General features: G+C 35.4%; 1 protein-coding gene across 2 annotated transcripts in view; it reads right to left on the bottom strand.

Moving 5' to 3' along the window:
* The window catches only part of Ano3 (anoctamin 3), a 221679-nt gene that overhangs the window by 2854 nt on the left and 193578 nt on the right, over positions 1–25247 (bottom strand). For both annotated transcript variants that reach the window (XM_013019567.1, XM_013019568.1), the window contains 7 exons: positions 19069–19105; positions 18171–18282; positions 17392–17449; positions 13285–13382; positions 7894–8027; positions 6468–6620; positions 1402–1549 (listed from right to left, as the gene is read on the bottom strand). In XM_013019567.1, the coding sequence (XP_012875021.1) occupies positions 1402–1549; positions 6468–6620; positions 7894–8027; positions 13285–13382; positions 17392–17449; positions 18171–18282; positions 19069–19105 (740 nt within the window). The remainder of the gene's footprint in view (positions 1–1401; positions 1550–6467; positions 6621–7893; positions 8028–13284; positions 13383–17391; positions 17450–18170; positions 18283–19068; positions 19106–25247) is intronic.

Below are 25247 nucleotides of genomic sequence, written 5' to 3'. Positions count from 1 at the left end.
TTCATCTCTAGGCCCTGAATATTGGAGGACTCAGATGCTGTCCATGTGCAAGCCAGGTTCTAAAAGGTGGTTATTTAGCCAATCTCATCTGTACCTACCACTAGGTGGCAATAGAGCTACTAGGAAATAATATCTGAGAGGGCCATCACACAAGCCTACTATATATTTCAATTTCTTAAAATCTGCTTATAAACCAACTTGAATTAAGGGAAAACGTGGACTTTTGTTTTGTTCACTATTAATTTTGGAGCAACCATGTTCACGTGGTATATTACATTTCAGAAAATTTTATCTTAATATCATTTCTTAGTCATAAGGAAGTGATACTTTCTGTCATGAACCAACCAAGTCAACTGAACGGTGTAAATTTTAGACAAAGGAAGAGTTAAATCTAAATCTTAAGATAGCTGATTGAAAATGCCTTAAGATTTGCAGCATGTAAAAAACAATCCCTTTATCATTACTATCTCTCATTGAAATATTGGGATGTTTGCGTTCAAAGGTGTTGCAGTGTTCTGAGAAAGCATCAACTTATCGGCTGAATTCAGAGCTCATCTCATTTTAAACCAAGGTTCATCCCATTGGGACACATGACCTGTGTCCTGCTCAGCCACATGCCCAAAGCTCTTGGAGGGAGGAGGAGTTTCTCATATCATGATTCTTCTGTCACTATTCACTCTTCTACTTATCTCCAGCTACAATGCTTTCTTATGGAACTCTAGTTCTGTTGTGTTCTCAAGATCTAGTGCCCTCTTGAGTACTCACTTATGCCTTTCAATAAAAAAGATCTGGAAAAACATGCACTAACTAAAGCAATGGTTTTAGACTACGTGACAAGTGAAGATAATTTTTAGTTGTTACAGCTTGGGGAATATGATGGTTGTTATGGAGATGTGCTAGGTAAAATTTGGGCATGCTGCAAAAGAACCCATATTCTTCTTCAAAAGAACCACATGCTTTAAAATATCAATAACTCAGAGGCTGATAAACATTAACATGAAGTATGAATTTTAACATACTAGACCTCAACCCTCCCCCACCCCCCAGGCAGTGCATTAATTTGGGAAATCTCCAGGCTCATAGGTTGCAGTCTTTTCTTGTTTTGAATTTTCTCGAACTATTAACTATGTCCACCTGTGTGAGCTTCACATTCCATCTATACAGTGAGAAGATTGTATTGGATAATACCTGAAGTCTCTTGCAGTTCTAGAACCTGACTAATAGCATTTTGATATTAGCATGAGAGATTCTAAAATTATTTGCTGTACAAACCTGATATCTAATAAACAGAAAGTAAATGCAATGATGTGAAATGTTGCTTTTAATGGTCATAGAACAAAAACTCTCATTTTAATGACACCCATAAAACCAATGAGGAAAATGTGTAAATTTCAACCTTACTTTTCATTCTGTCCTGAATGATTAGCACAGGGGCCATATTTGTATTCATAGACAAAACGTGGGATGTAGTCAGATGTAATAGCAATTACGAAAGCATTGGTAATCACTGCCAATATACCGATTCCTTCCAGAATTCCAAGCCAGATACCTGGTGGGGAGAAAGTTTAACTATAATGCATAAAAACGAACAATATGAGCTGGATATAGGTGGCTGGTTTCTATAATCCTAGATACTCAGGAGGCTGAGATCTGAAGATGTAGGTTCAAAGATATCCCAGGCCAGAAAAGTCCATGAGACAATTATCTCTAGTTAACCAGCAATAAGCTAGAAGTAGAGGTATGGTCAGGTGGTAGAGGGCCAGCTTTGAGAAGAAAAATAAGCAAGCAAGTGAGGCCCTGAATTTAAACCCCAGGAAAAAATAGAAAATTATGAGAACCATACATCAATCTTGCTCCTGTCAAAGCCACAAGTCTGTCCTTTATTTGCTTTTTAAGTACTATATCTAGCTCCAGACATTGTATCTGTTTATATACATTTTTCTACAAGTGGAAGGTAGAAGCATCTAAAATGTTTGAAAAGTTAAATTCTTTCAGGCCTGGGTTTAGATCTGTAATAATGAGACATGAACAAGTGTCTTAGATATTTCAAAGCCTGAAAGAATTAATTGAGACAATAAAAGCAATAAAAATCTTTAAGTGCTTCATGCTGAGAAATATCTACATTTACTCTTAATTTTCTTTTGAAATTTTTTTCAAATATTTTTTATGGTAGAAATATAAAAACAATAACCCAGTTTGGTATTAAGTAATAAGGTATTAGTTGATATTTTCTCCCTCTTAGAAGTCAAGCTAGTATTCACAGTTGTATGAAGACTCAATATACTATTGATTATAATCAAAACTGGTATTTCAAGTGGGATTAAACTTAGATTTTAAAATTTTAATAAAAATGTCTGGGAAAAATATTCAAATGTGCTAAGGTAACTGGATAGCAAGAGAACTTTCTTCACTGTCTTGTGTTTTCAATTTTTTTAATAATTTTAATAAAAAATTAAATAATATACATTTTACTTAATGGCAGAAATAAGAAAGCAAAATGTATAAATATATCTATTTCAGTATATCAAAATAAACATTTATATTTATGGAAGTCATAATGTTGAATCAAAAGAAAAATAGCTTGAAAGACAAATGGCTAATTTTCAGGAGATCCTACAACTAATTGAGAAAATTCAATGGAAAATGGAAAAAAATAATATAAATCAACAATTTGCTGTGCAAATTAAAATAACCAATAAGTATATTTAAAAGTTTCAAACTGATCAATAGAAAGCCCACAGAATGGGAAAAGATCTTTACTAGATAAACATGAGACAAAGGCCTCATATCTAAAAGAAACAACCCAATTAATAAATGGACTAAAGACTTAAAGAGAGACTTCTCTGAAGAAGAAATAAGAATGGTCGATAGACACAACAAGAGATGTTTGGCATCTCTGGCCATAAAAGAAATGCAACTCACAACAATCAATTCGTGATATTCACAAGAAAATATGTTGGGGGGCTGGGAAGGTGGCTCAGTGGTAGAGCGCTTGCCTTGCATGCTCAAGGCCCTGGCTTTGATTCCCAGCACCACATAAGCAAAAAGAAAAAAGCAAGAAGTGGCGCTGTGGCTCAAGTGGTAAAGCGCTAGCCTTGAGCTGAAGAGCTGAGGGACAGCGCCCAGGCCCAGAGTTCAGGCCCCATGACCGGACCCCACAAAAAAAATGTTGGAAATGTTCTGTACAACTGGGGGGAGAGGAGGGAAAGTAGAGAAAAATGAAGGAGAGTTTAACAAGTTTGACAAGAAATTTTCTCACTACCTTACTTAGGTAACTGTAACCTCTCTGTACATCACCCTGACAATAAAATTCAAAAATAATAATAATTTTGGTTAAAAAGACAAAACAAAACAAAACAAAAAACAAAGTTGAGATTCCACCTTACCCCAGGTAGACTGGCCATTATCAAGAAAACTAACAAGAATAGATCCTGGCTGGGATGTGGCCAAAAAGGAACACTACTTCACTGTTGGTAGGAATGTAAACTTGTTCAACCACTCTGGAAAGCAGTATGGATGTTCCTCAAAAGACTAAACACAGAGTTTCCCTATGACCCAGCAATCCAACTTCTGGGCATCTATCCAATTGACCACAAACCAGGCTACACTACAGCCACCAGCATGACCATGTTCACTGAAACATTGTTTACCATAGCCAAGAGATGGACTCAACCCAGATGCCCCACAGTGGATCAATGGATCAAGAAAATATGTTATATATACACAATGAAATTAAAAGGTTCCATTAGAAAGAATGATATTCTGCATTCATGAGAAAATGGGAAGACTTGGAAAAATTATGCTAAGTGAAGTAAGCCAGACCTAAAGAAAATTGGTGTATGATTTCCCTCATTTGTAATTACTAGAATGTGCCTATAAACCTACAAATAAGCCCAATAGATAGTAAAAGTCAAGTATATTATATATATATAATTTATTTTAACCTTTATTAATTAGCCTAATAATCAATTGGCTAATATTTGCGTTCTAACGTGCTAGAAAATATTCCAGCACCTAACAGAATTCTTTACAGCAATTATAAGGAATGAATCAGAATTACACATAATGTCATTGAAGATATACAAATACACACATTTATAAATATTGTATGTGGGATAACTTGTAATGTTATACCCAAGTCTATGTTCATGTTTACTTATGGCTATATTGATTATGCTTACAGTGGAAAAATAAGTACATAATTATAATATTTTCATATGCTTATTGTATAAATATTGTATTTTATTAAAATACAAAATTATTTTGTGGTGGCTGTTCATGAATAAAAGTACACAAAAACTTGTATGTACAGAACAACTCCAAGTGTAGGGCAAACATTGACAGAGAACAATGCCATATTTATGTACTGATTACCTGGGGTAGAGGAGCAAAGAACAAGGAACAATTATTATTTTTCTCACTTCATAGTTTTATGTTTTCTGGTTTAGTGAAGTCAAGTCTGATAAGCTTAAATAACAATTATCTAACATTGACGGGAATGAAAATTTCATTTCCTTTTTTTACTTATTTTCTAGGCTTTCTTAGTATGCTTTTATTACTTAAGAATCATATCAATAATTGTACTGAAGTTAGAGAACAATACTAATTTTAGTTGTTTTAGAAAATAAGAATCAAAAATAAATAGGAACTCAAATTGAATGTTATTCATTTGCTACTGAATACTATGTATTAAATAATCATTTTGTCTTGGGGTTCATTTTACCTAACATCAAGTACAGTGAAAGCAGGGGTTATACCGTGGGGGAGGGACATACAAAGCAACAAAGAAATCATCTTATAAATATGTTAGAAACAATCACAAGAAAGAAAAAACATTTGAATCCTTATCTTGGGGTTCATTTTGCCTAACATCAAGTTATCTGACCGTTTCTGCTTGTCTCAGACATATACTAGTTATTGCAAATAAGGGAAACCATGAGACATATGTTTCTTTGGGCCTGGCTTACTTCACAAAAAAAAAGTCATTTTGGAGATTTGGAATATGTGCATGAGTAAAATTAAAAAGTAAACTATAAAGTATTAGCTACACATATATATGTTTTTATATGTTTAGCTAATATTTTATTTAATACCATATAGATACTATACATATTCTAAACTAGAAAAAGAATAATGAGGAATTGCATTAAAATACACTTGGACTTTCTATAATAAAACTACATGTAAGTTAACTAGTATACACAGTAGGTAGTTAGATTAATGAGACAAATGGACTAGAGAAATATAGCTAAGTTTATGTAAAATTTAGCATACAATAATAGAGACATTCAAATACATCCCATATATATATGTGTGTGTATGTGTGTGTGTATATATATATATATATATATATATATATATATAACTTATTAGATAGTTTGGGGGAAATGAAGCATTTGAATGAAACTGATTCAATTTGATAAATATCAAATTCAATACAGATCAACAATTTAAATAAAATCATAAAATGCCAACAGGGGACAAATAATTAATAGCAGAATATCACACAGAAACAATAAAGACACAAAAATAAAAACACTGAGTGAAAAAAATTGTTGTTGGAGACAGTGATCACCAAATTGCACATAATAACCAAAGTGCATACACAGTTAGAAAAAGAAAAATACAAGTATATATAGCCTCATAGTAATAAAAGTCCAAATAAATTATAAAATGGTGATTTTTTCCCACTTCAAATTTCAAGAAAACCATTTTTAGAAATCCTTATTGTGCCAAAAACTGGAAAAATTCACACTCCTACACTTCAAAGGAGAGCAAACTGGCACAAAATTTCCAGAAAACGTATTTTTAACTTTGAATAGAAAGTGTAAATGTACCTGATGTATGGAAAGGTGTTCCAATCAGGAAATAATCTAACTATGCTCAAAGATGCTCACCTCAGTGTTGTTAGAGACTGAAGTCATCTAACTATATCTAGAGTGCTGATCTGGAAAAGTTCCAGCACTTCATAGAATTCTTTGCAGCAATCAGAAAGAATGAGTCAGAACTACACTTATTGGCGTTGAAAATATTCTTGAATTCTTTTAATTACACGTGAGCTTATTAAATAGCATATTTAATAGGAAAAGACTCTAAACTTAGAATTCATTGTATTCCTTTCTTAACTGTAACTGTTAAATCATATATAGTTAATAAACAGCCCCACAATAGAAATCCTTTGGTTCTAAGATCCAGTCATGTCGTCTTTGTCCATTTGGGTTGCTACAGCAACATCCCAAGACTGAATAATTTGTAAAGAACAGAGATACATTTTTCACCAATCCAGAGGCTTGAGACATCCAAGATCAAGGCAGTCTCAGGTTCCCTGGGTAGTGGGAGTCACATTCCTTGCTTCTAGCATGCTCTGCAGGTAGCAGCCTTTGTGACTCACATGGCAGAAGGCAGGAAGGCAAAAAGGGTAAAAGCACTGTCCTCACATAAAATAACATTTAGCTTTTCAATCTTACCTATGTCAGTTGCTCGGGCTGGCAGAGGCCTTCGCCACTGGGTAACAAATTTATATGCATCTAGTCTTATTTCGATGATATTGTTTAACAAAGCCAAAAGAGGGGCCAGAGGGAAAGCCGCAACAAAGATCGTGGTAAAACCAAACTGCAAAACTGTAAAAGGAGAACACTGGTGAGTTAATAATATGAACAGTATCATGTATTTACTGCCTTATTGTCCCAAAAGGGAGAAGTTTACAGAGATTGCCTCTAATTCTTTGCAGAGATAATAAATATGCTTATCTAATTTTGTAGATGAGGAAGCATAAGCTCAAAAGTATTGAGCAGATTTGCAAAAGAATACATGACTAGAAAATATTAAAAATTATATAATAAGAATATTAAAAATCAGATCTGATGGAGTAAATCTATGTGCTATTTACTTCCGTATAACATGAAGCAAAAGAAAGAGAGAGAAGAAAATGGAAAGGGTGAAGATGGGAAATAGCACGGGGTGAACTGAAGAGTAGGAAAAGGAGAGAGAGATAGAGAAAAAAGGGGTAAGACCAGGAAGTTAGGGCCTGCAAAGGGACTCAAAGTACCTACAGACATCTTGTCTTTTTTATACATAAGAAAACTGGATCAGTAATTCTGGGAGTAATCAGTAATCAATCCATAATTCTAATAGTAATCATGAGAATCTTTTTTCTTTTCCCCTGTCTTTCCTTCCCGCTGCTCCCCCTCCTCTCTTCTCTTTTCTCCTCATCTTGTCAGTACCAGGGTTTGAACTCAGGGGCTCCAGCTTGCTCAGCTTGCTTGCTTAGCTGGTGCTATATTACTTGAGCCAAACCTGCAGACAGTATTTTGCTGCTTAATCTTGGAGATAGTGTTTTGTGGACTTTTCTGCTCAGACTGCTTCTGTGCCTAGATCCTTCAGATCTCAGCCTCCTTAGTAGCTAGGAGTATAGATATATATAGATATATGTGTGTATAAACATTTTCTCAATGAAATTTTTATTAAATCCAGCTGCTTCAAGAATCATATATATATATATATATATATATATATATATATATATATATATATATATATCTGAAGCAACTTGGTTTAACAAAAAATTCATTGGGAAATATTACTCCATGTGAGCAGGATATTATCCTTCTTTATAAAAGTATGTATTCATACTTCATTTCATCAACATATTCTCAAATGTTAGGTGTTCCATCATAAGAAGAATGTTCAGTTTGTGCAAATACTATAACTCCTTTTGAAGTAAACGTGTGGGCACTGTCTCATACATCTGGCTCTTTTGAGTGACGTTACAGATGGGTTTTAGTGTTCAGGGTGTGCGTAGAAGATGAGTTTCTTTCTTGAAGAAAAGCCTATGTGAAGTAAATAGACAACATCAAATCAGCCAGTTAGTTTTGCAGGGTATCAGATCTTTACCCATTTCTAAGTATTCATCCATCAGTCCATGAATGTTCATGGGCTGCAGATTCCAGTCATTTTCCCACTGAGGGATGGAAGCATCTTGTATTCCTCGCTTGATTTTATGTCTTGACCACCAGTTCTGGATCAACCTGAGTGATAAAACAGACCAAGGACTTGTCAGCTCTTATTCCAGCTTCTGGTGATTTTATGAGTCATTACGAAAACAGAAATACCAACTACCATTGGATTACTTTCGGTATTCCTGGGAAGTGAAGCAATTCAGTGGTTCAACATTTTTAAACAGCATCAAATCTCAACTTTAAAACATTGCACATGTCTAAGGGTCTCAAAAGCAAATTTGAAAAGCCTTAACAAGAGATAGTAGACCCTCGCTTTATCTCAGACCTGATAAAAAATATAAATATTTACAGAAATTCTTTCTCTATGAATTAAGAAGTTCCTTAGTATCAGATAAAGAAGCATCCATGTCTATGATTTCTTTTCCCATCTCCATCTATAAAAGTACTTAAACTCCTCTGTGGCTCTTTGTGATTGGATCTGAGCTTTTCACTGCTTATAAACCAATATTTTCTGGGCTATGCTCTGAGATACCTGAATAAAATTGTGCTCCACATAAAAAGAAAAACTGGCTGGAAAGGTGACTCAGTGGTAGAGTGCTTGCCTTGCATTCATGAGGCCCTGGGCTCTTCTCAATTCCTTAGCACCACATAAGCAGAAAAAGCCAGAAGTGGCGCTGTGGCTCAAGTGGTAGAGTACTAGCCTTGAGCTGAAGAGCTGAGCAACAGCGTTCAGACCTCATGACAGACAAAAATAAATAAATAAAATAAATAAAAATAAAAGAAAAAGAAAACCTGAGCTCTAGATAATATTTGAAGACACCTAAGATTCTTAAAAAAGAAGTAACAAGCTGAGTGCTAGTGTTTCATACCTGTAATCCTAGCTATTCAGAAGACAGAGATCTAAGGATCTTGGTTCAAAGCCAGCCAGGCCAGCAAAGGCCCTGAGACTCTTATTTCAAGTAACCACCAGAAAACCAAAAGTATCACTGTGGCTCAAAGTGGTAGAGTGCTAGCCTTGAGAAAAAGAGCTCAGGTACAGCTCCCAGGCCCGAGTTTAAGCCCCATGGTTAAAAAGAAAAAGAAAAAGTAACAATAGTCTTTCCATAGCTAGTAAGATCAATAGAAAACCCACAGTCTGGAAGAAGATCTTCAGTAGCCATACACAGACAAGGGACTCATATCTAAAATATACTTAGAACTCAAAAAATTAAATCCCCCAACAACAAATCATCAAAGAAACAACTGCTGCAATAATAACTGGGTTAAAGATTTAAAGAGAGACTTCTCTGAAGAGGAAATAAAAATGGGCAATAGACACATGAGAAATGCTCAACCTCTCTAGCCATAAAAGAAATGCAAATCAAAACAACATTGAGATTCACCCCAGTTAGAATAGCTATAATCAAGAACTCTAATAAACAACAGATGCTGGAGGGGATGTGGACAGAAGGGAACCCTACTGTATTGTTGGTGAGAGCATAGACTTGTTCAACCACTCTGGAAATCAGTGTGGAGGTTCCTCAAAAGACTCCACATAGAGCTCCCCTATGACATAGCAATCCCACTTCTGGGCATTTACCCAAACGATCACAAACAAGACCATACTAATGCTACCATCACAACTATGTTTATCACAGCATTATTCACCAAAGTTAAGATATGGAACCAACTCAGATGCCCCTCAGTAGATGAATGGATCAAGAAAATGTGGGCTACACACACACACACACACACACACACACACACACACACATCATGGAATTCTATGCCTCCATTAGAAAGAATGACACTGCTCCACTTGTTAGGAAATGGAAAGACTTGGAAAAAAATCATATTAAGTGAAGTAACCCAGTCCCCCCCCCAAATTTAGTTCCCAAGGTTTCTGTTATTTGCAATAATTAGTATTCATATAGGATAATTTTATCATATGAGTTGAAAAGCTCAAAAGCCATGTACACATGACCATATAAGATGATGCTAAGTGAAATGAACCCAAAGATATGGACACAAGAGGTCTGTCTTTATTGTTATTGTTTTAAATGTACCATGTGATTTTTTTTGGTTGTTGTTGTTCCTTTGTATGTTCTTTCCCCTATGACATATCTCTTATTGTCACTGTACTTGATTTTGGTACCCTCATCTTGTATATACATTTGTCTAATTTAGGGAGTGGAAGAGGAATAACAAAATGCTGAAACAAGGGTGCAGGATGACCCATTGCAACAAGGATACCCACAGGATAGTTAGAAACGAACTTTACAACTTCGGGTGAGGGAGGAGGGGTCAGGGAGGGGAGGGATACTGGGACAACATCAAGGGAAGGGGTAACATTGATCGACAAGTAATATACTCATTTCCTTACTCATGTAACTGTAACCCCTCTGTACAGCATCTTTACAATAAAATAAAATTAAAACAAATAAAAAAATAGTCTTTCCCTAGCTGAGGAATGGTCCTGAAATTTTGTGATTTAGACATATTCTGTTGTGTTTAAGTTGCTTCTTGGTAATGAATTACTTAAGAACTTAGTGTCTTCTAGAAAGTGGGCATCCTCTGAGTTTAAATTCCAGTACTGCAAAAATAAAAATAGGATAAATTTTAAAAAAATTTAAAAAGAATTTAACAAAACTACTTCTAGACTGAGGAATGAGGTGAGCCTCACCAGAACTCTGTGAATAGCATTCCATACAGTTTAATCTTAGTAAGCCATGGGCCTGAAGCCCTAGTGGCATTTGCAAGAGCACCAGATCGAAACCTGAAGTATTAGGCAGCGTTCTAATGGGAGTACCATGGAGCTTGCTTTTGGAGTCTCATGAAGATGAAAGGGGTCTGGAGTTGAGAACTGAGGCAGACTGCTTATTCCTATTTTTGTATTTCTATTCTTGGTTTTGCATAAAGGATTACACGAAGAAAGAGAATTTTGGTTTAAAAGTGTGAAAAACCACTGCTTTGATGACTGAATCTATTCCTGCTACATGTTCTTTAACGAGGCCTTTATCTAGGTGCTGGGAAAATAGCTGCAGAATGTTTTCTGCTATGGGGACCTTCCTATTTATTTGATGTATAAGATCTAGTGGACTGCTCAAGTGGGAGAATGGTTAAAACATGTTTCTGAAGTACCTACTGTCTCCTATTCTAACTAATATGTCAAAGATAGGTACATAACAAATAGTGTGGGCCCTCCAACCTCTATCTCCACTCTCTTTTCCATCTAGAACAGATTTTTAAAAATTTGCTTTGAATATTGAGAATTTGTATAAAAAACTCAGTTCATAAAAATGTTATGTTGCCAGACATCTGTGGTTCATGCCTAACTCAGGAGGCTGAGATCTGAGGAATTGCTCTTCAAGGCCAGCCTGGACAGGAAAGTTGGTGAGACTTTTATCTACAATTAATCATCAGAAAAATGGAAGTTGCACTCTGGTTCAAATTATATAGACTGGTCTTGAGCAAAAAGAACTCAGAGCCCAGCCCTGAGTTTAAGACTTACAAAGCAATAAAAATAAAATAAAACTTTGGCTAGGGCAGGGGGAGTAACAGAGGGGAGGGGGAAGGCGGGGAGATGGAAAAGGATGGGAAAGGGAAACAAAGGAGGAGGCAACAATGCTTGATAAGAAATGTACTCATTATCTTGCCCATGTAATTGTAACCCCTATGTACAGTATTTTCACAATAAAAAATATTATGTCATGCTGGTCATGGTGGCTCAAGTCTATAATTCTAGCTTTTTGCAAGGTGGAGATTGAAGGATCATAGCTCAAGGCCAACATGAGCATAACATTTCATGACACTTCATGGCATTTAGTAGTTAGGCACAATGGAACATGTTTAATAACTAGCAGGTGGGAAGTGGGGTGGGGGGATAGAGGGGTGCCATGCACCAGCTATCCCTGCAACAAAGGAAAGCATAAATAGTAAGATAGCAATCTAGGCCAGCCCAGGAATAAAGTGAGACTCTCTTTTGCAAATAACTAATGTGAGAAGGGGCTGGTAGAGTGGTTTAAATGGCAGAACACCAGCTTAGAAGCATGACGCTTTGAGTTCAAACCTCAAGACTGCCTAAAATAATCATTCATGATTGAAGTTTTAAAAAAAATGTGTTGGATCATCTCACAAATCTCAGTGAAGTGAAATAATTTGTAAGTAAAATTAGCAAGGAAGAGAGAAGGAATTATAATCCAATCTAGGTTATTCTGTGTCTATATTCTAAGATGGCTAGTAATTTAACTAGTATTTCATGGGCAGATTTCAGACTGAGTATCACTCCTCTGCACTCCAAGTCTCAGCTTAAGAATGTTCTTAATTTGTTACATAATGTGAAAAAAAAGTCAAAGTAATATTAACTGACTAAATAAAAGGTATTTGAATCATCAATTAACTGATAAAGTTTTTCTCCATAGTAAGTAAAATTATACACAATAGGTTTTAGCCTTTGGTAGATCAGGTTTTAGAAGGTCAGTATCACATTGTGTTAAATATCTTCTGTTTAGTTATCTTTTAATGCAATAGCTATGTTAATATGTGCAAAACTGGACATCCAGCATCTCTTCAAGTTTTTATAGATAGCTAAGTTATCCAGTCCATTCTGTTTTAATGATTTGAGGGGATGGTGAGGGAAGAAAAGAAAGATTACAAAAAAGAGTTCTCGAGATTGCTTAAGCATTTTTTTTGAGTGTACATATTCTCGAAGGGTTAGAATTCTATAGAACATCAATTAGGACATCAATACTCTTGTTCTGTCCATAGACAAAACAAGTCAGAACTTTTTTCCCCTGTACTGGACAGGTACCAGTGGCTCACATCTGTAATTGTAGCTGCTCAGGAACCTGAGATCTGAAAATTATAGTTTGAAGCCAGCCCCTGTCAGGAATGTCCATGAGACTCTTATCTGCAATTAACCAGGAGAAAATCAGAAGGAGCATTGTGGCTCAAAGTGGTAGAGCTCTAGCCTTGAGCACAAAAGTTCAGGGACAGCACCCAAGCCCGTACGCCACATGACAGACCAAAAAAAAAAGAATCTATACTATCAATATTTGAAAATACCACCAGGTGTCTTAAGGTGATGAACAAGTTCTTGTACATCTATTAACACTTTCATTCCTTGAGTTAGGTATAACTGTTGGACTCTTCATGGAGATGTGAAAATTGAGGCTCAGTAATAATTAACCAACACTCAGTCATATATCTAGTAAGGAGCAGAGAAAGAGCTTCGCTTTGGTCTGTCTTTTTAACTGCCAACCCTACATTTTTTTTTAATCACTTAGCACACCTTGTCGATCTTCTTTCGTAACTCCACAAAAGACAGGTTTAAAAACAACATACTCACGGGTATCCCAGTTCCATAAAGTTGTTCCAGATTTGCTTCAAGAACATTATGACTCCCATCTGGAGGCAGAGGTCTATCAAACAGCCACTAGGATGGCACTGGAATAAAATGAGAAGCACAACAGTGATCTTGCTTCTGAGCAAGCTGGCTCAAGAGTCTTGTCTGTGAGCTGTATAGTAAATTCTCAAGCTGTGTAGTCAAACCTATTTCATGGATTAAAAAAAAACAGCTCTATATACACAAAAGAAACAGCATATGTGAGGATATTTGGTAGAGAATTTTTCAGCAATTATAGTGACAAAATCATAATGGCAACTACAACAAAGTACTTACTATCTTCCAAACTCTGGTTAGGCATGGTTACATTTAATAATTACTATGGAATATTATATATCCTTAAACTTGGGGAACTAATTAATAATTCTATGACATAGATATGATATATTGTTTTCATATCTCTTTGTATTTCAGGATAATTTAGAGTACTCAAGAGTTTTGAAAATTGCCATTTGGCTGGTTATTATGTGGAATGTCACAAAATCTGGGTTTATCTGATGTCTTTATCATATTAAGACTTGGAGTTATATGTTTTGGAAAGCCAAACACAGGAATGAAAGGCCACTTTCATTAGATCATACCAGAGCTACAATCTATCAGAACATAAGCAATGATTATTAATCATTAATTAGTGGATGCAGTGTTTTCCAGGGTTTACTCATAAACCCTACTTTTTTGTCATTTTTCTTTCGTATCCGTAGAAGTAAGTCCCTAATTCTCCCCCATTCTACTGATGAGGGAGGCATTAAATATTTTCTCTTGGGGAGAGAATATCTACGTAGTATAGAATGCATGGTGAATGCATGCAACAAAATATTTTGCTGGTATTATTCCAATTTTTCTCCTCTACCTTTCTTTGCTTTTCTAGATTTTCAATAAGTAGATAGTAGAAACACACACACACACACACACACACACACACACACACACACACACATGCAATTTCAAGGAACATTGAAATCAATTCATTTTCCTTAAAAACTATGTATGAGAAAAACAAAGGAAGGGGTAATAATGCTCCACAAGAAATGTATTCATTATCTTATTGATGTACCTGTAACCTCTCTGTACATTGTCTTTACAAGAAAATAAAATTTTAAAAAAAAACTATATTCTAGCAGATATTTTAAGTGGGAAAGAATGGATTTGTTCCTTTAGAAATGGGTTCATGTCCTGCTCATGAGGATAACAGTCTCTATAGATTTGATCCAGAGTTTCTATTTCTATCAAAATGGTACGTGAGGGACTTCAAAAGGAACAAACAATCAGGATATGAACAGAAGCTGTTCCAGCTCAGTAACTTAACAGTCTAATCTGAGCCAAAAAGAAAGTTTGCCAGTGGTCACAGTTCATGGAAGTTTAAATTCTCCCATCCAAGCAAATCTCTTCCTTCCAGGATGGATTTAGAAACCATTTAACTCTGTCAAATACATCTTAAAATGAATTTAGTATAGTGTTTGAAGCTAAATAATTGCTAAACCAGAGGAGAAGATCACAACTACAAACAAGCCATTCATTTTTGAGGAGACATAGAGATAAAATCACTACCCAATGTCACTCAAAATTGACTTATTTGGGGAGAAGGTGTGCCACTTGCTACTAATGCATTGCTCTTGCATTCTGTTCTATGAATAAATTACACATGCCATATGTATATAGGTATGTTGATAATTTGGTATTTGTGTTAGTTTAGCATGAATATATTATTATATGAGACAGAAAATTGGAGATATTCATAAGACCATGTGCTTAGATTATTGCCTGAAAAGACTAGGCCAAAGTAAATATGCTCAAAGATAGGCCGTTTATAGTTTGGTTTATATAAAGCTTTGATGGATTTGTGATTTATAGGGAAGATGTTTTTGGGTTATGAGTAAAAGCCAGCTCTTCCCTACCCTAAAACATACTTGGTAAAAACTAACCCTCACTTAGAATGCAAATCAAGGCCTTGGATGCATATATGGAAGACCCACACACATGCCAACTGCACCATTCCAAAATCGTATAATCATGGACAGGCAAAGCTGAGTGCTTTCACAAATCTTATTTAGTGCTTAGTGTTTAGTATTTACTGCTTAACCTATCTTAGTATATAAATTTTGTTTTATTATGCATTTATTCTTATTTATTTGTATTTTTCATTAAATTTATTTTATTTATTTATTTTATTTAGGTTATTTTTTATTTTGAATTATTATTATTATATCCTTGATTGTGCCTACACACTGTCCTAATAGTAGCATAAATGAATAATGTTCAGAGTAGTCTCATGCTACACCATCTAGCCCCAAATCATAACTTCATCAATGTTAATTTCTGTATTCATTTGTTTCCTCATCTGAAATGAATAATGGAATCACTATGATGATTGTTTGTATATGAAGAATACTTAGTAAAAATTGCTGGATTGTGTTAGCATATAGTAATTCAATAAGTATTAGCGATTATTTTAAAATCATAAACACTAAATTTATATGAAAATTTGGAGGACAGTACATTTCTTTTTTCTAGGATGAATTTAAGATCTCCCTGACCTCTGTCATACAGATCCCATAAATGGTTCAGAGGAAAACCCCAAAACTGAAAAATTGGTAAGCTAGAAGGGAAGATTATAGATACTAGTTGCAAAATCAAGTTCTTCATTTTTGTAGGGACTTACACATATGCACTTATAGTATGATTGTCAAAAATTCAGAATAACCAGTTTCTAAATATTCTGAAATGAAGGGTAGGAATTTTTCTTATAACCATTACACGTAATTGGGACTAGCATTTTCCATGCACAATCCACCATTCACAAATATTGAAGTAGCTATTCTTATTACTGAAATGTATGCATTTTAAAGTTTTGCCTCTGGGTAGGAAAGGCCTAGAATGCAGACTGTCAGGATCTAATACAAAAGTATTTGTTAGAGTTCATAGAGATGTCCTATTCTTAAGACTACTATGTTATCAAAGGGGAGAACAGATGTCTTCATTTTCATATCTATTTATCTTTCAGGGACTTGACATAGTGAATGTGTCAATAAATATTTCTTACATGATGAAGCAGGGGATACATTTTTTATGCCATTATATGTTCTTTCTAAATATTCTAAGGTTTTTAAGGCTTTTTGTCAAACTTACATAGTTTTTATTTCATTGGTTTTATTTCAAACTACAGAGTACTATATTGGAAATATGATTGCCATAGAGATCATACATTAAGAAGAATGTTTATTAAACATTTTTTTCTGACATGGGCATAATTATAATCTCTCTGGAGCTTTTAGAAGTTAGGAATTCCAGTGGTTTCTTAATAAAAAATAATCACATTGAACAATCTTAATGGTGGCAAAAGCCCCTGAATTTATCAATATACACATCTATCAGGAGACACACAGAAATACGAAATATGTAAGGAAAAGAAAAATAATTTCCATTGTGCACAAGCTAACATCAAAAGGCAGTATCTTTTAGATCATTCAATCAGCAGAATAATAACTTCTGTGGTCAAAGTCTGAGGAAGTAAGACATTACACTCTTAGTAATGGCTGGGCTTCTGGAGGACAATTTACTTATGAGAACACAGCATTCAGGAGAACTTCTCCCACACATTTTCCCATTAGACAAATACATTGTCAATCAAGACAGAAATAGGAACCTTTGTCAGATCTGACTATATTAACATGTCAATGTTTCAAATAAAATTTTCTTTGCACTCAAATTTCCCTTCTGAACAGGAAGCCTAACATACTTAAAAGTGTAGAGACCCAGGCCATAGATAACATTGTCTTCCTACATGAGACTCTAAATCTTTGGTATTTAGAAACAGATGATACAGAGGTAAAGAGATCAAAGGTTAGGATTTTGGAAGGTAACCTTTTAAAACATCTTAAAAAAAAAGACAAATAGAATTGTTTCTTTTTTTAATGCAATGGAAGTCTTTACTACCAAAACTGTGCCTTCAGCAGGCCTCAGTATCTCATTTGCAACCCTGCTTCCATACCACCCACAGTCACTATCCTGTCCATGCCATCCACACAAATCCACACCCACAAGGTAACTTACTTCCTCTAGTCTCCACCGATCAAAAAGTTTATTGTATTTTCCTGGGTGGCCCACAAATCTGGAACAAAGCATTATAATTTATTAGTACATAAGGAAAGAACACCTACTAACATATTATACCAAGTGCATGTGTGGGTTGACACAAATGTTCACTGGTCCAATTTGTCCCCAAATAGTTGACTTTTGTTATGCTTTGGCAACATCAAAGCAGATAGTTGACTTACAAAGGAGAAAGTGATGCATGAACTGGGTATCAATGAGTTGGACAAACCAACCTGATCACAATTGATAGCTTCAGATGTAGAGTTTTAATATCCAGGGACCCAATTAGTGGTGCTGACTGGTTTGGTTCAAAAGGATTTTAACGTCATTATGTTTCCATGGCACTATGTGACATGTAAGCCACATATCCGGTCAGACTCATTAATTTAATATGGTTATTTTCTACATTTCTCCAAAGTAGGTGGAAAAACGAAAACATTAAAGTGATGGGTAGGAGTTTCTACATTGTTGAATTGTAACCCAGGCTGACGCAAAGGCTCTTTCCTCCTTAGCAATATAATTATCAACATGTGGACAGAAACAATGAATTCAAATGTAGCATTTGGGTTTTGTCTTTTTGTGTATGCCAACTGTGATTGGTAGTGGCTGCCAGAAGTCATGAGTGAAACTTCCAAGGCGGAGGCCAAGATTTTGCCACCTCTTTGAACTAATTCGCAAAGGCAACTGTTAGTGGTGTTTGAGTATCTGTAGAAATATTTTGTATAAAATGGACTTACCTTCCCAAAAAGAAAGCGATGTAGAAGATAGAACTGTTTAAATTGACAAATTGGAAAAGGAACATCTTCAGGGCAAAGCTGTTTTCCCATTCAGACTCAGTTCGAGGATATTCTGAAAAGAGCATGTTTGCGGGCACAGAGTAAATGACAAGAAGTCTGGACACAGGATCAGAAGTCCCCTGTTCGGGTTTAGGTATAGTGATTTACTGGTTCTGCAAAGCACTTAAAATTCTGACTTCTAGGGGCTGGAAAGGTGGCTCAGTGGTAGAGTGTTTGCCTTACATGCCTGAGGCCCTGGGTTGGATTCCTCAACACCACATAAGCAAAAAGAAAAAAGCCGGAAGTGGTGCTGTGGCTCAAGTGGTAGAGCACTAGCATTGAGCTGAAGAGCTGAATGACAGTGCCCAGGCCCAGAGTTCAGGCCCCATGACCGGACCCCCCCCAAAAAAAATTCTGACTTCTAGTGTCAGTCAGATATGAGTGTATGTCTGTGCAAATGAAGAAAGATTCTACAAATAAAATATTGATGCTTTTCCCATGCTGCAGATGCATGATCACTGTTCACAATATTAAATACAAAAGTAGTCAGGATTTTTCTTCTTTAGAGGAAGTTTAGAAGTAACTATAAAGATAGGATCAATCCTTCATGCAAGTAATGCACAATAGTGGGATCAGACAAGCTTTGAGAAACAAAAACAAAAAACAAAGCTATGCCGTGCAATAAAGAGAAAAGGGTTCATTGTCATAAACCTGACATCTTACCTCAGCTTTATTCATCACCTACAGGTAATATCAAGTTGGTCTTTTTCCTTTTTTTGTTTTTTTTGGCGATCAATTTTGTCATTTTAAAATTCATGTTATTTTCTTACTATCAAGTGAAGCAAAAAAATGGACTTACCTAAATTAGTGAGAAGGTAAGCAATTTTTTCATAAGCCTGTAATAGAGAGAATGCATAAATATTACTCTTTTCATTTGGAAAATATTACTATTGACCTTCTTCGTAGAAATGAAAAAACATGCCCTTATTTCTGCTTTGTTGCTCATACTAGGGTTTCAACTCAGGGCTTCATACTACAATCTTTCTAAACAAGAAAAAAAAAAGGTAAAGTCATTCAGCTAATCAATAACTGAGCTGAGATTGATTTTTTTTTTTGGTAGGTCGAGGGGCCTGAACTCTGGGCCTGGGCACTGTTCCTCAGCTCTTCAGCTCAAAGCTAGTGCTCTACCACTTGAGCCACAGGAACCACTTCTGGTTTTCTTGTGGTTTATTGGAGACAAGAATCTCACAGACTTTCCTGTCCCAGCTGGCTTTGAACTGTGATCCTCAGAGCTCAGCCTCCTGGGTAGCTAGGATTACAGGTGTAAGCCACAGGCACCCAGTTTGAGATTTGATTTTTAAACTGTGGGGATTTTCCCTATAGTGGAAGGTGAAGTAGAAGTTAGAATTCTAAATCTTTGTGCAGAATTTTCCAAATTACCAAAAAGAAAAGTGTGAACGTTTCATTTCTAAAAAAAAAAAAAGAGAATGATAAACTCAACCTGTGAAATTTGTAAGCTACTAGCACAATAGATTTTTCTGATAACATGTTTTCATCATCTTCCAACTTCTCTGTAACCTTCCAAAATCTACCATTTATACAGATGCAAGTGAAGGGTATGTCTACCAAATTAATGTACAAGTAGATAGTTGGGAAAATATATTTGGTACAGATGTAAGGTTAATATATTTTTAAGTGTATGTACTTGCAAGTGAATATGACATACACACATAATTCAGTAAATGACTGTTTAATAATTATAATGACCCACCCCAGTGGCAGGCAGCATCAAAATATGTTTGCCGGTTTTTTGTTATTGTTATTGTTGTTGTTTTCTGGCTGGTTGTGGGTATTGAACTCTGGACCTGGAGGTGTCCCTCAGTTCTTCAGCTCAAGGCTAGTGCTCTACAACTTGAGCCACTGAGCCATTTCTAGTTTTCTGAGTGGCTTATTGGAAATAAGAGTCTCACAGACTTTCCTGCCCGGGATATCTTTGAACAATGATCTTCATATCTCAGCTTCCTGAGTAGTAGGATGAAAGACATAAGCCACCTGAGCACAGCGTTGAAAGGTGCTTTATCTGCATGCTTTCAGAGTTCATAGTCTCTGACAATTATTTCAATAGATCTAATTTTGTGATTATTCTTTTAGCCATGATACAAATCTACCTTTTTCTAAGATCTAGATTATCCTGAGACAAAGTTTACACTGAGTACAACAATCTCATTGTAGGGAGGTATGGATTTGGTATGGATTAGTTTCTATGTTAGCCCAGTTCATAATCTATCATTTTCAAATTTTAAGACAAGAACACTGTAACATGTTCTTTTTCATTTATAAAGTTAGGAGACCACTGCAGCTTGTCCAAGAGGTATAATAAGGTGGATGTTATCACTCATAACTAGTAGTTAGAGAGTTACTTTGTCTCTAATACTATGCCTCGAGTTGCATGACTTAATTGGGATTCAAAGTTAATTTTATTTAAATATAATTGGCATTTCACTTGATATGTCAGGCACTTGAGTTGATAGACCACCACAAGCAAATGGCAAAGTTAGTATTGGCTATAATGGCTTTCTTACAACAGCAGTGCTGGGCCTTGACATACTTGGACTTTTGTTTTAATACTTGGAACACAGAGCCTATCAAGAACTAGATGCCCCAAGGGATTATAGCAACCTTTGGAGAAATATTAAAAATCACAGAAGTTATTGTATTGTGATTGGAACATATTCTGGTGTAGGTGAGACTCTGTATTATGTGAGGCAGTAATAAAGCAAAGTAATAAGACATGACTCAGAGATCTCTCAGTCTGAACCATGGCTGGCCATGGTAAGGATGTGATGATTCATTCTGAGTTTAGAAGTCATCAGTTTTCCTCTAAAGCCTTGTTGGAGTAGTATACCCAAGTCCCTTGGCAGCAAAGACAGAGAAGGGTAGGTCACATTGTGAAGGTCACATTGGAGAGTTTTTCAGTGCATTTCACCTGTGCAGCTCAAGCTTCACAGTCCAGCTTTCACTGTGAGAACGAATTCCAAAAGGACTTGTAAAGTTAAAGAGACTGCTCTTTTCTAGCTGGATATGCTGTCAAATTTCTCCTAACTGTTGATATAGACATGAACAAACCAAGTAAATTCTTTAAACTAAGTAAAAAATTTTTAATATGCCAATCTTCTTATTAAGTGAGTTATTTGGTATTATTTTCTTTCCTGGTTCAGAGGTGGAGCTTCTGATCTATTCTTTGATCTATTCTATTCCATAATTACCTATTTTCATTATACTTGGTAACCAATGGTAACCTGGTGTTAAGGAAAGGTAAGTTTATTTTGAGGCCTTGAATGATCAGGGCCAGAGAAGAAGCATAAATGTGTTGGAATATAAAGAAGGAAATTGACCTGGGATGGAGAAGACCTTAGAGCCAAGCATAGAGAATTAACATTTGCCAAATTCAGTGTAAGATTCTTTTTACTCTTCCTTCTTCTGCCTCCTCCTCCTCCTCTTCCTCTGGCTCCTCCTCCTACTCTTTCTCCTCCTTTTTCTGTTACAATTCTTGTTCTTCTTCCTTTTTTATTATGTTATGCTTTGTGTATGAAAAAGTAGGAGTTCATTCCTTTATTGGCTATGCTGAAAAATCAAAGTGGCCTAATCTTAAATATTTCAAACTAAAAAATACGTTCAGATGTTTCTATTTATTTTCCCTAATAATCATCCACTAATTTTGATGACAGACAGCTATCATACTGTGATAATATGAAAAAATTAGTCAAAAGATTTGATTTTCAAGCACTAAGAATAAGAATATATATTTTGGGAAAGGTTTCACAATTCAATTTGGGCATATATCATGTTGAAAATGCTAGGACATTTGGAGGATAAAATCCCAAAAAATGAATTCCAAAGTTACAGGCCAAATGCATTTTAGACATTGCACAAACACTTGGTGGTAAAATGATGAGGAAGTTGCAGCCAATTCTGTTTGAGTGTGCAGCCTTGATAGTGGGAAAAAAATCAGGGATGATAAGTATTGTCACAGAAGAAAGTTCACAAAGGGGTGTGTACTTCTCTCAATAGAATCTGGTAGTTGAGAAAACAGGTAGCCTCAGAGCCTCCTGGAGAGAATAAAAACAAAATAAAACAAAAAAACCGTTGTCTAAATCTACATTTGAGACTGACAGAAAGCTCCCTGGAAATGGGGGGAAATGATCCTTAACTATTTTTTTTCTTTCAGAAAATGGAGAAATTTTCTCCAAGGAGACAAAACAACAACAACAACAAAGACGGTAATTTTAGACTGAAGAACCACTTTGAACCTAGAAAGAGGGTTGTAAAGTAGAGATACTGGAACACAGAGAATGTGGTTCCATAGGTCAAGTTCAGGGAGTCAAAGGGAATGAAGAATACAATCTGGAACAAGAGTAAAGGAGAGTGTTTTTACACCTTGCAGAGCCTCCTATACCTGTCTAGTAAATTTAGACTTTATACCCAAAGCGATGAAAGTCCTTTAAATAGTCCCAAACACAAAATGAAATGATCCAATTAGCAGTTAAGCCATCTTGATAGATCTCTCTAACAGTCATGTGATTAGATAAGAAGAGTTAGAACAGAAATAGTAAGTTAACTGGTGAACCTTGAGAAGCTGAGCTACAGAAATAGATGAAAGAATTGTCAGCAGGCAATGGATGAGAGAGATCTTTTAGAAGCAAAATTCATGGCATTCAAATTTCACAAAATTCTTGCTGACAAGATGAAAGAGAACAAAAGAAATGCATTAAAAAAAACAGCACAAGGTTTCTGGTTGTGTATATAATACCGAAAAAGGCCCTTAATTTTAAAAAAAAATGCCTGCTTTAAATTGCTTTGTTATGCCTGCATTTCATAATTGACTGCATAAAGATTCCAGATGAAAAACTCAGAGTAATAGAATAGCTTGACTGAGACCAAGTCAACATGACACAGGGATGCTAAATGTAAGTTATGAAGAAACAAAATGCACATTTTTTAAGTAGCTTTATGTTTAGTTTTGCCATGAACACAACAAGAATGAGGTAGGATTTGATTTTCTAGAAGACTATTCTGTTGGTATAAGAACTGCCATTTTTCAAGCTTTGTATGGTGGCTCACACTTGTAATCCTACTTACTCCAGTGTCTGAGATCTGAGGAACAAGGTTCAAAATCCTTAACACTCATCTACAATTAACTATCCAAAAGTCAGAGGCAGAGCTGTGACTCAAGTGATAGAATGTTTTTGAACCAAAAAGTTCAGTCACTGCTGAGTTGAAATCCCAGGACAGGCACCAAAAAATAAAAATAAAAATAAATAGTTTATTTGCAATCTACCCTAATTTCATTAGGCTCCTAAATTAATGTATTGATTTCATGTGAATTAGAAGAGGTGTTTAATAATTTGGGAAATGCTTTAACATCTAATAAAGAAGGAAAAGGATAAATCCAGAAGAACAATATTTTAAATGAAATCTAAAGAATATAACATTATTTTCACATTTGTCGAGGAAAGCTGCATATGCAATTCCTTCATACTAAATCCATTTTTAAATCCTCCAAGTTGCACATGCACAGAAGTATTTATAGCATATCTCATTTACAATAACCCCTGAATCTTTATACTAAAAATACTCAACAAGTAGAAAAAAACATTAGAAATTCAGTGACACTTCTCCTAGGAATTATGAATGCTTGTCTTGTAACAGTAAAACGTTACACAAAGTTTAGTTTTCAACTGAATTGAGTGGGTGGGATTTCAAGGGTCTCAAAGCAGTGTTTTGATGTCCCAAAGAATGGAGGCTATCTTTACTTACCTCCAGGGATCGTAGGCCTACAAGTAGAGATTCACTTTATTGGATCAGTCTTTATTTTCATTAAAGTCAAGTGACTTGGATGAACAAAATGCATTAATTCTCATCAATCACATACATATGCTGAGAATTAGTTGCATCTGAACTATGAAAAAGGGAAAACCTTGATAAGAGAGCCAAATTAGAAGTACAACTGGCACTTCTATCAAGGTTTTTCCCTTGAGTTTGTTCTCAAACTTGTCCTGAATGCCTTCCCAATAAAAAAATAAACACATTTGGCTTCAGGCTTTTTCCTTATCTCTGTCATATTCCACATCTTCAGCAATATCAAGAAAATGTGATACACACACACACACACACACAAACAATGGAATTCTATGCCTCCATTTGAAAGAATGACACCACCTCATTTGTTAGGAAATGGAAAGACTTGGAAAAAATTATATTAAGTGAAGTAAGCCAGTCCCAAAGAAACATAAGTCTCATGGTTTCCCTTGTTTGCAATAACAGTGTATGTCTAGGACAAGCAGAAAAGGTCAAAAGCTATGTACATATGACCATATAACCTGATGCTAAGTGAAATGAACCCCAAGATGGGACCCAAGAGGTTTTGTCTTTGTTGCTGTTGTTTTTAATGTACTTATAATGGACTGTGATTTTTTTTGTTTCTTTTGTATGTTCTGCCCTAATATTATCCCCTGTTTTCACTGTATTTGATTCCGGTACTCTGTATCTATCTATATATCTTGTACATCTCATTGTTACAATGGGTCATCCTGTATCCTTATTTCAGCATTTTGTTATTTCCCTTCCCCTTCACAAATAAGAAAAATGTATATACAAGATGCAGGATAACAGAATCAGTGACAACAGGGGTTATACCATGGGGGAAGAACATACAAAGATACAAAAAAAATCACATAGTGCATTATAAATACATTTAAAAAAATCTATCTATCTATCTATCTAGCTAGCTAGCTATCTATCTATCATTGTAAAGATACTGTACAGAGGGGTTACAGTTATATGAGCAAGTCATTTCCTATGGAGCATTCTTACACCCTCCTTTGTTTTTCTCCTACCATCCCTTTCCTCCCCATCTCCCCAACTCCTACCACCCCCCAAAAAATTGTACAGTTCATTTTCAATATACTGTCTTGTACATCTCATTGTTACAATGGGTCATCCTGTATCCTTATTTCAGCATTTTGTTATTTCCCTTCC

Source organism: Dipodomys ordii, unplaced genomic scaffold (genome assembly GCF_000151885.1).
Source record: "Dipodomys ordii isolate 6190 unplaced genomic scaffold, Dord_2.0 Scaffold46, whole genome shotgun sequence".
Taxonomy (NCBI): Eukaryota; Metazoa; Chordata; class Mammalia; order Rodentia; family Heteromyidae; genus Dipodomys; species Dipodomys ordii.
This window is presented reverse-complemented; position numbering and strand designations above follow the sequence as displayed.